The 13925-nt window shown below is 36.5% G+C and overlaps 1 protein-coding gene across 5 annotated transcripts in view; it reads right to left on the minus strand.

Moving 5' to 3' along the window:
• Positions 1-13925, minus strand: part of METTL25 (methyltransferase like 25) — a 64329-nt gene that overhangs the window by 33141 nt on the left and 17263 nt on the right. For all 5 annotated transcript variants that reach the window (XR_012654493.1, XR_012654494.1, XM_075058095.1 and 2 more), the window contains exons 4-5: positions 11775-12407; positions 8763-8907 (exon numbers count right to left, since the gene is read on the minus strand). Coding sequence is in view for 3 of the 5 variants with exons in the window: in XM_075058095.1 (XP_074914196.1) it covers positions 8763-8907; positions 11775-12407 (778 nt within the window). In the remaining 2 variants the exon portion in view is untranslated. The remainder of the gene's footprint in view (positions 1-8762; positions 8908-11774; positions 12408-13925) is intronic.

Consider the following 13925-nt stretch of genomic DNA (forward strand, 5'->3'; position numbering starts at 1 on the left):
GGAAGAAAAGCTAAATACAGTTCTTAAGCCACAGTCCTGCTTCACAGAAGGAACTCATCAGATGAAATATCTAAAATTGAAGGATCCCTTGAAGAAGTTAGAGAAAAACAGAAGTTGTAAACAGCAAAAAATTGCCAAGGCCATATGGCATTCATCCGGAAACTAAAAACAGGTCGAAACTGCCAAACTGCAGTATGCAAATTCTTGATTAAAACTCTTTGGTTCTAGAGATCTGAAAAGCAGGTAATGTAATATTAGTGCTTATGAAGAGCTCAAGGGAAGGTCCAGGGAGCTTCCAAACAGGAAGCCTCACATTTATATGGAGAGAAAGCATTTTAAAGAACAGGGTCATTGGATATATGAGGAAATATAACATATTTGGGAACAGTCAATGTGACTTTCTTAAAGGGATGTCATATCTCACAAACATATTGGAATTGTTTTTGAAGGCTTCAAGTAACACTTAGACAAGAAAGATAAGAGTGGGTTTCCAAATGGCACTTAACAAGACCATTACAGAAACTACCAAAACACAGAACAAGATAAAAAGTATTCCTATGGGTAAGTAATTGACAGAAACAAAGGATGGGAATAAAATACCATTTTTCACAGAGGACAGAGATCACCAGCAGAGGCCTAAGGAGACTTGTGCTGGAACAGGTTGTTCATCAAATTCACAAATGATCTGAAAAAGTTAATGAAGAGTAGGACAAAGGTTGCTGATGATCCTAAGCGTAATAACTCAGAGCCATTTCTAATAAAAATTAGAGATGAAATGGCATATAAAAGTCAATGTAGATGAAAGTGATTCAAATTGCGAAAAATATTAACCTTAAATATACAATGGTTATGAACTGAGAGCTGACAGTTTGATAATAAGATCAGCCCAGTACTAAGAAAAGGAAGAAAATACATCAAGAATTATTAAGGAAAAAAACCCAGAAAACACTATTATGCTACTATATAAATCCATGCTGCACTTGAATTTGAATTCTGTGTTTGGATTTGTTTTTCTCACCTCAGATAACGAGTAATACCACTCAAAAAGGTGGAGAGAAGAGAAACAGGATTGTCATAAGTAAGGAACATTTTAATAACAGGAGCAAGTAATAAAAAAAATCAAAGCTGTAAAACTCTAAAGGAGATATAAAGGATAAAAGGAGAGTGAAAAATCTGCAAAATCATGAATGGGATGGAGAAAATAGATAGGGACAGATGTGTACTGGCTTTTACACCCAAAACTAAGGGGTATAAAACACCTCCATGCAGTTAGCAGCTCTCAAACAATTAAAAGGAAATGCTTCTTCATACACCATGCAGTTGATTCCTTACTGTAGCATGCTATAGATGCTAAAAGTTTACATATGTTCAAAAGTAACCTTAAGGATTCAAGGAAAGAAAATCCATCAAGGGTTATTTAATGGAAATATACCACTTTGGTCCAAGATGTTAATGAGCAAAAACATGCTGGAAGCAAGAAGAGTATTTGGGGGAAGTATTGCTATGTACTCCCTATGATTTTATACTCTTCTCTGTATGTCTGCTATTGGTCTGTATGGAAGACAAGATACTGGAATAGAGGAACCTTTGATGGTAACAGATTGCATGACTTCCATGTCTCTGTTATGGGTACTGAAGCCAGGCCGTATGTTTATTTTGTACCTTAATTCTACTTTGTTATCAAAATATTATTTTATATAAAAATGAATTAGTCTTCTTTCATATACTGATGCTGCATCTGTCAAAAAAAAAGGCCTGGGAATGTGACATAAGTAATACAGACGTTAAAACTATATTCTCAGGTCTACCACAGTAGCAGACAGTGTGAAAGCAAGCTAATTATTAACATATGAAATTGTACTTTGATAGCAAAGCAAAGAATTACAGACACTCGTTACCTGTAGCAGTGGAGACAGAACTCTGCAAAATTCTCAGCTATTTCAAGTATTTAAGTACCTTGAAAAACTCAGCTAAAGATGTTTCTAATAAAACATCATGAATACAATGGCAGTTTGCTGCTTATTTTAAAGTTGGGACCATCTTGGTGGATTTATGCCAGCTTAAACTAATTGATGACCTGTTTCATCCTGCGTTTCAATCATAAAAATAACATGGCAATTATGTCACTCAACTTTTTCACTCCTCCATTAATATTAATGAAATTACAACAAATCTATATTCAAAAGTGTTAAGCTTGGATCATAACCAAGGGAAAATTATTTATCTTAAGTGATTCTGAAATCCTAGAGGATTCATACTACAAAATGATACCAAAATCTTGCATGCACTTTCCAGTACTAGGACAAAGACAGAATAATTATTGAGTAAAGATTATTTAAGATGAATAAGTAATTCCAAATAATGACATAAAATTCTTGATAGCACCTTCTGAGACTATACTTAAATGGAATTAAATGTCATTTTTCATTCCCTTGAGAATTTTCAGTGAAAGCAATTTTTATTACCCTCATCAAAATCCTTCACGCACAGCCTACTTTGTCTGTTTGTATACACTGCCAAAGTCAGTCGGGGCAGTATTGAAACACAAATAACCCAACCTGCTTCAGGTCTTCCATAGCATCTGTCTTCCACGACATCATAGTATCTGAGTCTACTTCTAGGATTCCAAACAGAGAGGAACTACTTAAACTGCCTTTTTCCTCCATGGGAAAGACTAAATCTTCCTTGGCCAAAGACTTCACAGTTCCTTGAGTTTGTATTTTTCCTAAAAATCCCATCACTAAACAGGATTTTTCTTGGGGGAGTGGGGAGCAGAGGTGGAAGAAAAATATTCTTCCACTTCAGGAAACAGAATCAGTTGTCATCAAAATAATTTTCAAAACCCAAACCTAGCATATGCTTTAGTTACTGCACATTATAGGAACTTTGGCTTTCTCAATTGTAATCTCTTCCTGTGTACACACACAATTACAAATGTAAGATAGTTTCAGGTTTTAATATATTTTTGCTACATTTATTCATGAAAAATACTTTAATAACTGAAATAGGTAATGTTGTCATTTAACATCTGTAATACTTACCTAGTTAATATTTTTTCAAGTTTCATATTTTTTCATGATCAATTTTGATAGGAAACATCTGGGTTTTAGTGACTAGTTAGCTCTGTCACAAATTCATGGAAATGTGCCCTGTGCAGCAATATCTAAAGATGCCTTGGAAAGGAAAGCAAGCTTTTTGATCTTTTGCTTGGATGTGTTTTCCTGTGTTGCCATGGTATCAGTGATAGCTATTTTAAGACATTGGCTGTGGAATATCTTTGAAAATATACCTAGGCCACACATAAATCATCTGTACTCTAATATTTCTAAACCAGTAACTAATCTTTCCATATTTCAATGGAACGGAGTGATATGAAGCCATTGTTTGTGTAAGGAACCCTTTAGAAAATTCAGTTTTGATGTTTTTGTCCGTTGAATCCACCTTATTCAAGGCCTTTTCAGCTTTCACAAATCTGATAAAATTCTGTATGTGAACTTTGACTACCCTTTGCATCCTTTTCAGTTCCTTTAATTATGTTCACTAGCTTTTAAAAGTTAGAGCTTAACAAGTGCAGTCAAAGTTTGTCTTTACATAACTTGAGAGTCCAAGGCTCTTACTCTTCTGCTGCAAAAGGCTTGCTGACTTCTTCCAGAGTGCCTTAACAAGAAGCTGCTCTCCACAGCTCCCAGGCTGGCTCTAGAACAACTCTGCCCAGCATGTATCTTCTTCGTCCTAGAGCAGTGACCTGGCACTGGAAATCCTTACAAAAGCTGGAGTTCACAATTTGCAGTACTCAAGCTAACCTCAAAAAGGGTTTCTATCAGACAGCTATCATTGAAACTACCTATACAACTACACCTATGTCTTATTTCAAATCATGAAATACTTATTTATAAGTAGCTCCTTAGCAATAGTAATGTTCATGTGTTTTTTTCTGAAAACAGAGGATATCATTTTGAAGAATTTCACTGGTTTCTAGACTGGTACTGATGTGTTTGGTGGTACAGAGGAGGAAAGGAAAAGAATTAGAATACATAAACACATCCTTTTAAGGAAAGTCAAGCCTTTTTGAAAATATCTTAAATTTGCAGTTACTGTCTGTTAAGGGATAATCATAGTCCACCTGGTGCATTGCTCCAGAAATGTATTAGCCGAATGTAAGATAAAACAGCTCCCTCAAATCCTAAGAATAGCTCCTGAACAGAGGCACAGAGTTTGTTTTTAACCTAAAAATCATTAGCAAACTGATTTTTTTCCAGAAAAACTGCCATAATGGTTTGCTATGTAAATAGGTTTATGTAAAAAGTCTCTAATAAATAGTAAAATCCTTACTACTCTGATGTAATTGACTACCCGATGCAGTAACAGTGAAGAAAAACCCCAAAGGAATCAATTATACTAATGGCTAAGTGCATTTTATCCATAGAAGAATCTCTGTATAAACAGCCAATTCTCCTTAGAGAAAGCCAAAGTAAAACCGCTTAGAATTTTCCAAGAGCTGTCATAATATTCCTTATTAACTGAAATTTAGTATTTGGTACTGCTTATAACAGCAGTGAAATTTAAAGACAGGTGTTAAAAGTCACTGGCTTCAACTTTTTTTAAGTGAATTGAAATTGACATTACACAGCACCTCTTGGTTGTTGTAGTTACTAATAAATCAAAACAAAGGCTTTCATGATCTTAAGAGTTCAAAATTATTCCCAGCATAATTGGAAATGTGGTCCCATGACAAAAATTTCCAGACGAATTGAGCTTATTTATAGACACATAGAAGGACACTGTATACTGATTGCAATATTCAAGACTGTGACTACTGGCACCTGATTTCATCAGAAATGCTCCCAAAGTATTCACAGTGGGTCCAATGGCAAACTGAATCAGGCAATCTTGCAATATCTTTACCCTTTTTAGAATATATGAGGAATGTAAGGCATTATTCCCTGTAGTCAGCTCCTTAGAGACAAACAAACCAAACTTGCGATAACCAAGGTGATTCAATAGCCCACCAAAAATAGCATAGTAACATTTTGTTGATATTTTGTCAACTCACCACCTCAGACTTATAAACACTACGTTAGGCATCAAAACAGGTAAAATTTCTTCCCATGAGTATCAGTTAATTCCAGTTAATAAGAAGTGGAAAAGCAATTTTACACTGGCCTCAAACAAGATTGATCTTGGTATTAAATAAAACTTAACTGCCAAAAAACATACAGCCCAGCCATCTCAAGTGATGGCAACCATCAGTCCACAGCAGCTTTTCTGTGAGCTGGCACATCTGCTTCAACTAGGCTTATGAGAACAACCATCTGCATTTACATTAAAGCAGCAGCGAAGATGGAGAATGTGCTACTCTGGGGGAAAGAGCTTTGACGTGCACTTGCCTTAACCTTGTCCTTAAGGGTGTGCACCTCAAGAAAATAAAAAAGCTTTTAAACTGGGGGAAAAAAAAAAAAAAAAAATAGAGCAATGACATTTTAAAAACACATTTTTAAAAACTTTAAAGCCTCAAAGCTACTAAGTCAAGTTAAAATAAGTATAGAATGCTTTATAACAGTGTGTCCTCACAGGCAAGCCCTTGCTTACTGGACTGATTTCAAACAAGTAAGTGATTTCCTGTGTGGCAGAAAATTCTGCCCAATTCTCTCTGCTTCTTAGGACAATCTTCTATCCATCACTGCAGAGATCTAGCTCTAAGTCTGCATCCTAATATTCAAACTAGTCTCTCCTCATAAGGCTTCCACAGGTCTCTGCAATCTCTGGCTGATGCCTAGATTAGGCAGTAGCTTCCCTGAGCTTGGTATCAGAGCCTGGGCAAGTGAAGGACTACCTACGGTAGAGATTATATTGGCTCAGGGACCACACAGCAAACTGGAAATACACAAGTCACAAGTGCATGTCACCAGGTGGGATGCATTTCAGGAAACTGAGGCAACTGGCTGGTGTCACCCGAAGGCCACACTCTTATCATCTTTGAAAGGTCACCTCCATCAAGGGAAGTTCCTGATGACAGGAAAAAGGCAAACATCACACCCATCTTCAGTCTAACCTCAGTTCTCAATAAGCTTATGGAGTAAATTTTCCTGGAAACCACGCCCAGGCCCCTGAAGAACAAGAAGGAGATTGAGAATAGCTGGCAGGAATTTACCAGGGACTGACAAACTTTATTGCCTTCTTTGATGCAGTGAACTCCAAGAACTCACGCTCCATGAACTAGGGGAGAGCACAGTCAGTTTATCATGACTTTAGCGAGGCTTTCAGCAAGGTTTCCTTAGTACCTTTACAGACAAATTAGAAAGATATGACTCAAACAGGTGGACTCTAAGGTCGGTAGAAAATTGATAGGACTGTGAAGCTTAATGGTGAAGCCTGCAGGTTAAGGGATGTGATTATTCCCCCTTTTTAGCACTTTTAAGTGTGAGAGTATCTAGAGTGCTTCTTTGGGCTCTCCAGCCCACCACACTGACTTACTGGAATGAGTTCAGTGGTGGCAAGAGGACTACAGGGCTGCAGAGAAGGTCAAGGAGGGATCTAACTGCTGTCTTCAACTACCTAAAGGAAAGGGAACAGAAAAGATTAAGCCAGACTATTCTTGGAAGTGCACAATGAAAAGACAATAGATAATGCACAAAAGCTGCAAATTCTGAACAGATATGAGAAAAAAACTTCATGCTGAGTGCAAACATTGGAATGGGCTGCTGAATCACTGCCCTTGGAGATATTAAAAACACGGCTGGACAAAGCCCTGAACAACCTGATCTAAGCTGGCCCTGCCTTGTGCCGTGATCTGGACCAGATGACCTCCAGAAGCCACTTCCAAGTTAAATTATTTCATCACGATTCTATGATTTGGACCATTTTGGAATTATTTCATCACGATTCTATGATTTGGACCATTTTGGAAGCAGTACCGATATTCACTTGCCTCAGACAGCTACAAGAGGAATTAGTTTACTTCTTGTACAAGTGAATTGTTGGATACATACCATCCGATTAGTTACAGAGCCCTCTAGCATCCTCTACAATGCTTTGTCAGTTTGAAATCCATGCATAAGAAGTATACACATAAGCTGTAGTCCTAATTCTTTCCCATTTTCCCTTTTAAGAAATTTTAACTTTTAGATATTGTCGGTCCTTGCGCTCTTATACCTCCACTGTGCATTTAAGAACAAGCCATATAGCAGAAGACTTTTCCAGGGGTATACAACAGCATTATAGATTTTAGAATATATACCCTCATAGTAATAGTAAAAAAAAAAAAATCAATTTTTTTGAGCATCACTGGAACTACTTATGCGTTCTTTCCCAGAAAAAGAATACTGTAATTTCCTTTTATTCTGCCCAAAGGTTCTTCTTTGAGAATAATTTTTATCCTTCAAGCTGAGAAAAATCAAACAGCTAGAAATTCCAACATGCAATTTGGCTTCATTTCCATACTGCTGTGAAACTACAGTATCTCTTACCACTGTGCATGTACATCTGTTTGTTTGAACTTAAAATAGGTTATCACATCTGATCCTTTGGTGGTGTCTGAGTAACAATAATTTAGTAAAGCCTTATGCACTGGTCTGGAAAAAGTAGAACAGGAAGTCATGTCCTCTTTGCAATAATGAGAAACAACCAAATGTTTCAGACACACAAACTTAATGACAAGTGCCTGAAAAGTTCATCATTTTTTAAAACTCTGATGTAAAAGGAATTGTATGTTTTTTACTAATAATCACATTTCCATAACTTAGAACTTTCGATTGTATTTTCTTTTCCTTTGTTTTTGAGGTGATCTGAAGTATTGTGAAATAACTGAAATTAATACACTGCAAAAACTCTTAAAATTGTTGCAGAGCAAGATAAAAACATGAAAAGATCATTAAAGCAACCAAGAGCTAGCATGTGTCATGGTCAGTCTGGAGCCGTGCCTTAGCTGCCTGAGCAGCCAACTGTTAAAGAGCTGCAGCTGGGTTCCACCTGCCTTTCTCTCTGTGAAGTTCCCTGAAAGAGCTGAAATAAACTTCGCCAATCCAACCCTCTCTCAGATTTGATTGATATGATGATCAGGTTCTAGGACTTCAGCAGATGGTCATTTAGACAGCTCAGCTACATACCACTTGTCTCAGGAAAGCCAGCTACCTAACATTTTTCATTATCCAGAATTTACCTTTCAAGTAAAGGTACCAACTTTCTAACAAAAATGAAAAAAAAACCACATTTGAAAGAAAATTTGCTGTAGTGTGAATCCCCAAATAATCTTCTGGTTGTCTCCCCAGGAAAAACAGCTATATATGTACTGTTCCATAACGTTCTAAACTGGCAATGCCCCAGATGAGTGTTTTTTGGAGTAATAACTTACATTACAAGGACTTAATTCTGCTCATAGTTGTATATGTACAACTCAACATAAATGGATGTTGCATGCAGACAGCCAAGGGCAAAATCTGGTACAAAATATTTCAAAGGGATGAAAACATATTGGACTAAAAAAGCCTCCACATTTTACAAGTGAAGTAATGGAATAAAACCAGCTGTATTCATAACCACATAAAAACATTCTGCATTAATGTCCCTAATTTCAGTAAGCATATTAGGAATATTGGCATAACAGAAAAGCTACAGGGCATCCGGGAGTGAATGACCCACATAATGTAATTAAAACCAGTACTAAATAAGCCACTGGAAAGGAACAAACACAAGGAGGTTATTAATTAAAAGGTATAATACTCTCAATATGCAAACTGGCAGCCACAAGTTAAGCTCAGAATTACCTTCTTGGTTTTCAAACTGTTCTGACAACAGATGGTAGCAGCAGCCTACACTGCAAACCGCTTTGATTTCAGGCTTGGCAGTAAAAATTCGAAGTGTATTTGCAGCAAGATCGCCACATGTATGTAGACCCACCATCATACAGTCCTAAGAAGAAAAAGAAAAAAAAAAGCAACAATAAAATATCTCTCTCTTCAACTGAAAGAGCACGAATGACAACAAACTCCAAAACCCAAACATGCTGCAAATGGTTATCGAGCTGTAAGATTTAAATACACAACTCCATGAGGACTCCTGCTGTTCTGTTCTAGAATTTTTCAATGCATACTAAAAGCTCTTCAGTGCTAAGAAAACATGGTGCATTGCCTCTGTGGGGAGACAGACTGCTCATTGCTTTGTTCAGGTAAGGAACTACATAGCTCTGCACTCTACCTTCACTGACTGTGAGGAAGCAGAAGTTCAAGACTATAAAAAGCAGCTGGTTTACCTGCATGGAAGGCAACATCTATGTGGTGACTGGACACGGGCCATTTTCTCTTGTCTTTCCTAGCTTTCCTGTTATTGTTATTATTACCACTGCTACTTCCTTTTCTTACTTCAGATTTACTGCAGTAAATCTGGCTGGACCTATCTATGGCATTTCTACTACTTTAAGCTGCTGAAATCAAAACCACTTTCTAAATACAGATGTAACAGTACAGAGCAGGCTTTGTTATTTCCAAAACTGTAGTACTGCCACAGTTTTGCAGTGTGCCTATTACTATTCAACAACAAATGTGTACTTTCTTCCATAGCACAAAGAAAGAACTTCAGCTTCAGATGCTGCGTTCTTCCGTCCATTCTATTTCCTGCTTTCCTTTTTCTTCAGTTTCCCTTTTCCCTCTATTTCTCCATCCAAATTGTCCCTCTTCTCACCATTCATAACAAGATATTTCCCTTCTGGCATTTTTGGTTGGAACCTACACTGTAAACATGGCGTTGCTTTGAATTTCAGCCTTATTAACAAGGTTATCAACAAGAAATTAGTCCAGAGACATTCAACTGGGATACCTTTCTATAATCATTCTGACTTTATATGCACACCTACTTTTGCAGCTCTATATCTGATATTCTCACCCATCTGTATTACATCTGTACATGCGAAACACTAAAACCTCCCCTTTCCTCTGTTTTTTTAATTCTCCCTGTCCCCCTTCTCACCTTCCACTTTGTGCTGCTACTCTGTGCTTGCCCTCTCCTTGTCTTAGGATCCAAAATTTTTAGGTGACAAGAGTTCAGTTTCAGTCCAGCTTAGTTTTTAAAGACTTTTTTCCTATCAGTCAGCTTCGGCTCACCATTCCACAAAGCTTTTTTCCACATGAAATTACAGAAATAGTGGAACAAGTTTGGAAGCTAAGGGAAGATGTGCACTTGCAAGGGGAACATTTAAACCCCAAGACAGGAAAAGTTAGAGAGATTCTTTCAGGAGAAAGCTAGTGGAAGATGGCTACCACATGCAAGACAGAGGAAACACATTACAACGCTCAAAACTTCTGAACAATCTGAGGCCAGTCTGTCTGTGTCAGGTACACTTTTGGACCACCACTGACTTCAGTGAGGTTGCCTGGGTATAACTGAAAGTACTTTCTGGATTGCTGGCTTAAGTATGGGAAAATTTGGTATCTCCTTGTTCTGGAGCATATTTCATCAGCAGATTAATTTCAGAACTTAGCATATAAATCAGCAAATACTAATTTCACCCACTCCCATTTGTTCCCAGCTTAGGAAAGTTAGAGGAAAAAAAATTAATTTATGGTTACAATAAAAAATTGTAAATATTTGTAAAACTATTTCTAAAAAATATTTTATTTCTAAAAATTCTCAAAACACTTTTAAAACATGTAAATGATTGCAAATTTTGAAGTTTTTTTAATAACACACATTCATCACACATAATGTGCAGTTTGGTTATTACTATTTTTTAACACAATGAAGCTTCTACCTTTTCTGACAGTAATTCGTTTTATTTATAAATAAAGGCAGGATTTGTTTTACCTTTTACATCCTACAAATTACATACTAAGAGGATACAAAATCCAACTGTGCAAGTGTAAAGGCATATGCTTCATCAACAAACCCTGCTGCTCAGGGTGTCTTTTGCAGACAGACATGAGCTTGCTCCACATGTTCTCAGATACTCAGTAGGATTTATTAGCTCAAGTTATAGGGCCATCAGCACAAGCCTATGGTCTTGAATCAGAGATGAATTATACCCCTGAATATAATAGTTCAGTTACTACTGAACACAGACAAGTTTTTATCTTTCCATAAAAGACTGAATGTACGTACCCAAATGTATGTTAGCTCAGGCATAGCAACTAAACAGCCATATAGCTTCTAGACTTGTGTCACTGTCTTTGGGCAGCTGAGCTTGGGCTTGTTTGTGTAGACACAACCCCTGCCAGCTAGTAAATTACTACATGAACTTAAACTAACTCTGAAAAGTCAAAATATAAAAACATTATTTGCAAATAGGGCTCTTTACAAACTCTTTATGCTGACTAGTTTACATAGTAAATAAAGTCTCCAATGACTTCAAAGTTCAATTGAAATTACAAAAATATAAAACTTAAAAAGTAAGAAATTTCAAGAAAATTTAAATTCCAGTGCTTAATATATCCATCTACCTGATAAATATAACTCTTTTCATAATAATTAGATGTTATCTATAACCACAATTGTAAAATACCTGAATGTGCTAATATGTATGCTGTTAACTTTGACAACTGATTATTATCTACCCCATAAATTCTAAAGGCTGCTTTACGCATTCAAAATAATCCCAACACATATATTAAAATAGAAAAACAATCTGCTAGACATACTTCTGCTAACTGGCTGAAAAACATTAGTGGGCCAGAATATTCATTTACACCAATGACAGCATTCTATGTACATCCAGCAAACAGAATGTACATACGAAAAGGGCAATATAAAGACAATAGACAATCTACTTCAAATATTAGTAAAATAACCTCCAGATCTGTTATGATGTCACTGAGTTCTGTCTCTGCAGTGATGCAAGAGGTCAATGGAAAATACAGGTTTGATTCACTCGACTTGCTTGCTTTAGCCTTGAGAGATGCCATTTTTCTTTGTGCCTTTTCCTCTTCACAGAGTTCCCCACAGTTACACTGAGATGAAGAAAAAATTTCTACAGCATCAGCAGGCAGAACATTTAAAATAGCAAGAACCTCTTCAGAAAATTTGCTTTCATCAGACTCTGTCCGCGCCACCAAATCAACTTCAGTTTGTTTGCTGGTTTCAGATGTAGCTACTTCTGTGAAACCACAAGAAGGAACTAAATCTTGGATAGTCCCCTGGTCCTGACTTTGAAGACTGCTGTCATTATTTAAGGGCTTTTCAATGATTGCATTACATTTAACTTCATTTTCCACTGGCCTGTCATTTGCCTTTTCCAACCTCTGGCTTTTGAGGTTTGCTCTTCCTCGACTCTGATACGCTCTCCAGTGTTTCTTCAATTTTCTGTTCCTTTCATGAGCACCATTAGTGTTGGAGTTTGAGGAGTCAATTCCATAAACTTTTAAGTTATATTGCATGGACAAAAATGAACTCAAGTAGCCTTTTCCAGAACCTATATCGATTACCTAGATAATGGGGAAAAAAGAAAATAAAATTTGCTATATTAATGAGCAACAAGGTATACTTCAATCAAAAGCAACATAATTCCCTAAAAATTTAAGCATGGATTTAATACCTACCTAATCAGTATCATCCCTCCTAATACACTTAGTTCTTTTGCTTTGTTGGTACACCTTCTGACTTTAAAACACAGACTAATCTTAAATGATTTGCTCCAGAAAACAGACACTGCAATGCTTATGCAATGCATATGTCCTGACTCTTCTGGGAAAGACTTTCAGTATATTTTTTGTCACAGAACTTCTTTCTGCTAAAGAAAATAACCATAAACCACCACCACCTGCCCTTGCTAAACTGGGTCAGAATATAAAGTTAGCAAAGAAAGCGTTCACAGTATTTAGCTTTAGGCACCTGACTACCATACTGAGGAGCCTACTACCACTAGGTGTACAGAAATAAGCATCTTCAGATTCGGTGCCTAACTTAATCACTTCAGATGTGACCTAAAGACAGGTGATATTGATATCCCCCTTTATGTCAGAACACTTATTTATACCGCTTTCCCATTCTGTGAAAATGATCCATACAGCTTTGATTAACATGAGGATGCTTTTGTAATAAAACTAAGGGGCTCGTATGTCACATGTGCTTTCCACTGCCTGTTCTGGAAGAAGGAGTAAATAGAAGGGATAACTAGCTGACAAGTTTAGTTTGTCTCATAGTTGATAGCACGTGCTAGTTCAGTGACTGATATAACACAGGAAGGAAAACACTATACAGAGTAGTAGCAGAAACAAGGGTAACCTGAGACCTTTAAGTACATAACTACTGTTTTATATCATGTGTGTTTTAATTTGTAAAAAAATATATAACAAAATATTTTACAAGAATAGGCAGAGTGACATTTCTCTAAGGAAAGAAAATGATAATGTTTGCTTCTGTTCAGGTATCTACCAAAAACTATATTGACTAGATATAATAACTTCTTTCTACATATTCCTGAAAGTTTTTGATTCAAGAACATCCAGGTCTTGTTCTTGGTCTGTCACGCGTTCTTAAGAAAGCTTACATTGATATTTGCAAGTCCAAATAGCAGCATACACTACATGGATCCATCTTAAACTCAACTGCATAGTTTTTTACCAGGTAAGAATACTCAGTACAGCAATACTCTTACTGAAATGAAAAAGAAAGATTTATTCCTTATTCTAAGAAAGTTAAAGATTTGTACAGCCGTGGAATTAGAAAGAAAAATTTGAAGCAATGTCACTGAAGACTATGTAAAACAGTGGAGAATACACACTATTAGGTAAAAATCATTTACCCAGGCTGCACGTGGCTTTCTCATCTGCACTCATCATGTGATATTGCTGCATATTTGCCATCTAGGTATGCTACAATCCTCAAATTTCTTGAATGAAATCAGTACAGGAGTGGATTTAGTGAAATAGAATTGATATAATCTAAGCATGCTTTTTGAAAATGACATTTATTTATCACATTTATCACCAGTATTCTCCTAG

Source organism: Buteo buteo, chromosome 26 (assembly GCF_964188355.1).
Source record: "Buteo buteo chromosome 26, bButBut1.hap1.1, whole genome shotgun sequence".
Classification (NCBI taxonomy): Eukaryota; Metazoa; Chordata; class Aves; order Accipitriformes; family Accipitridae; genus Buteo; species Buteo buteo.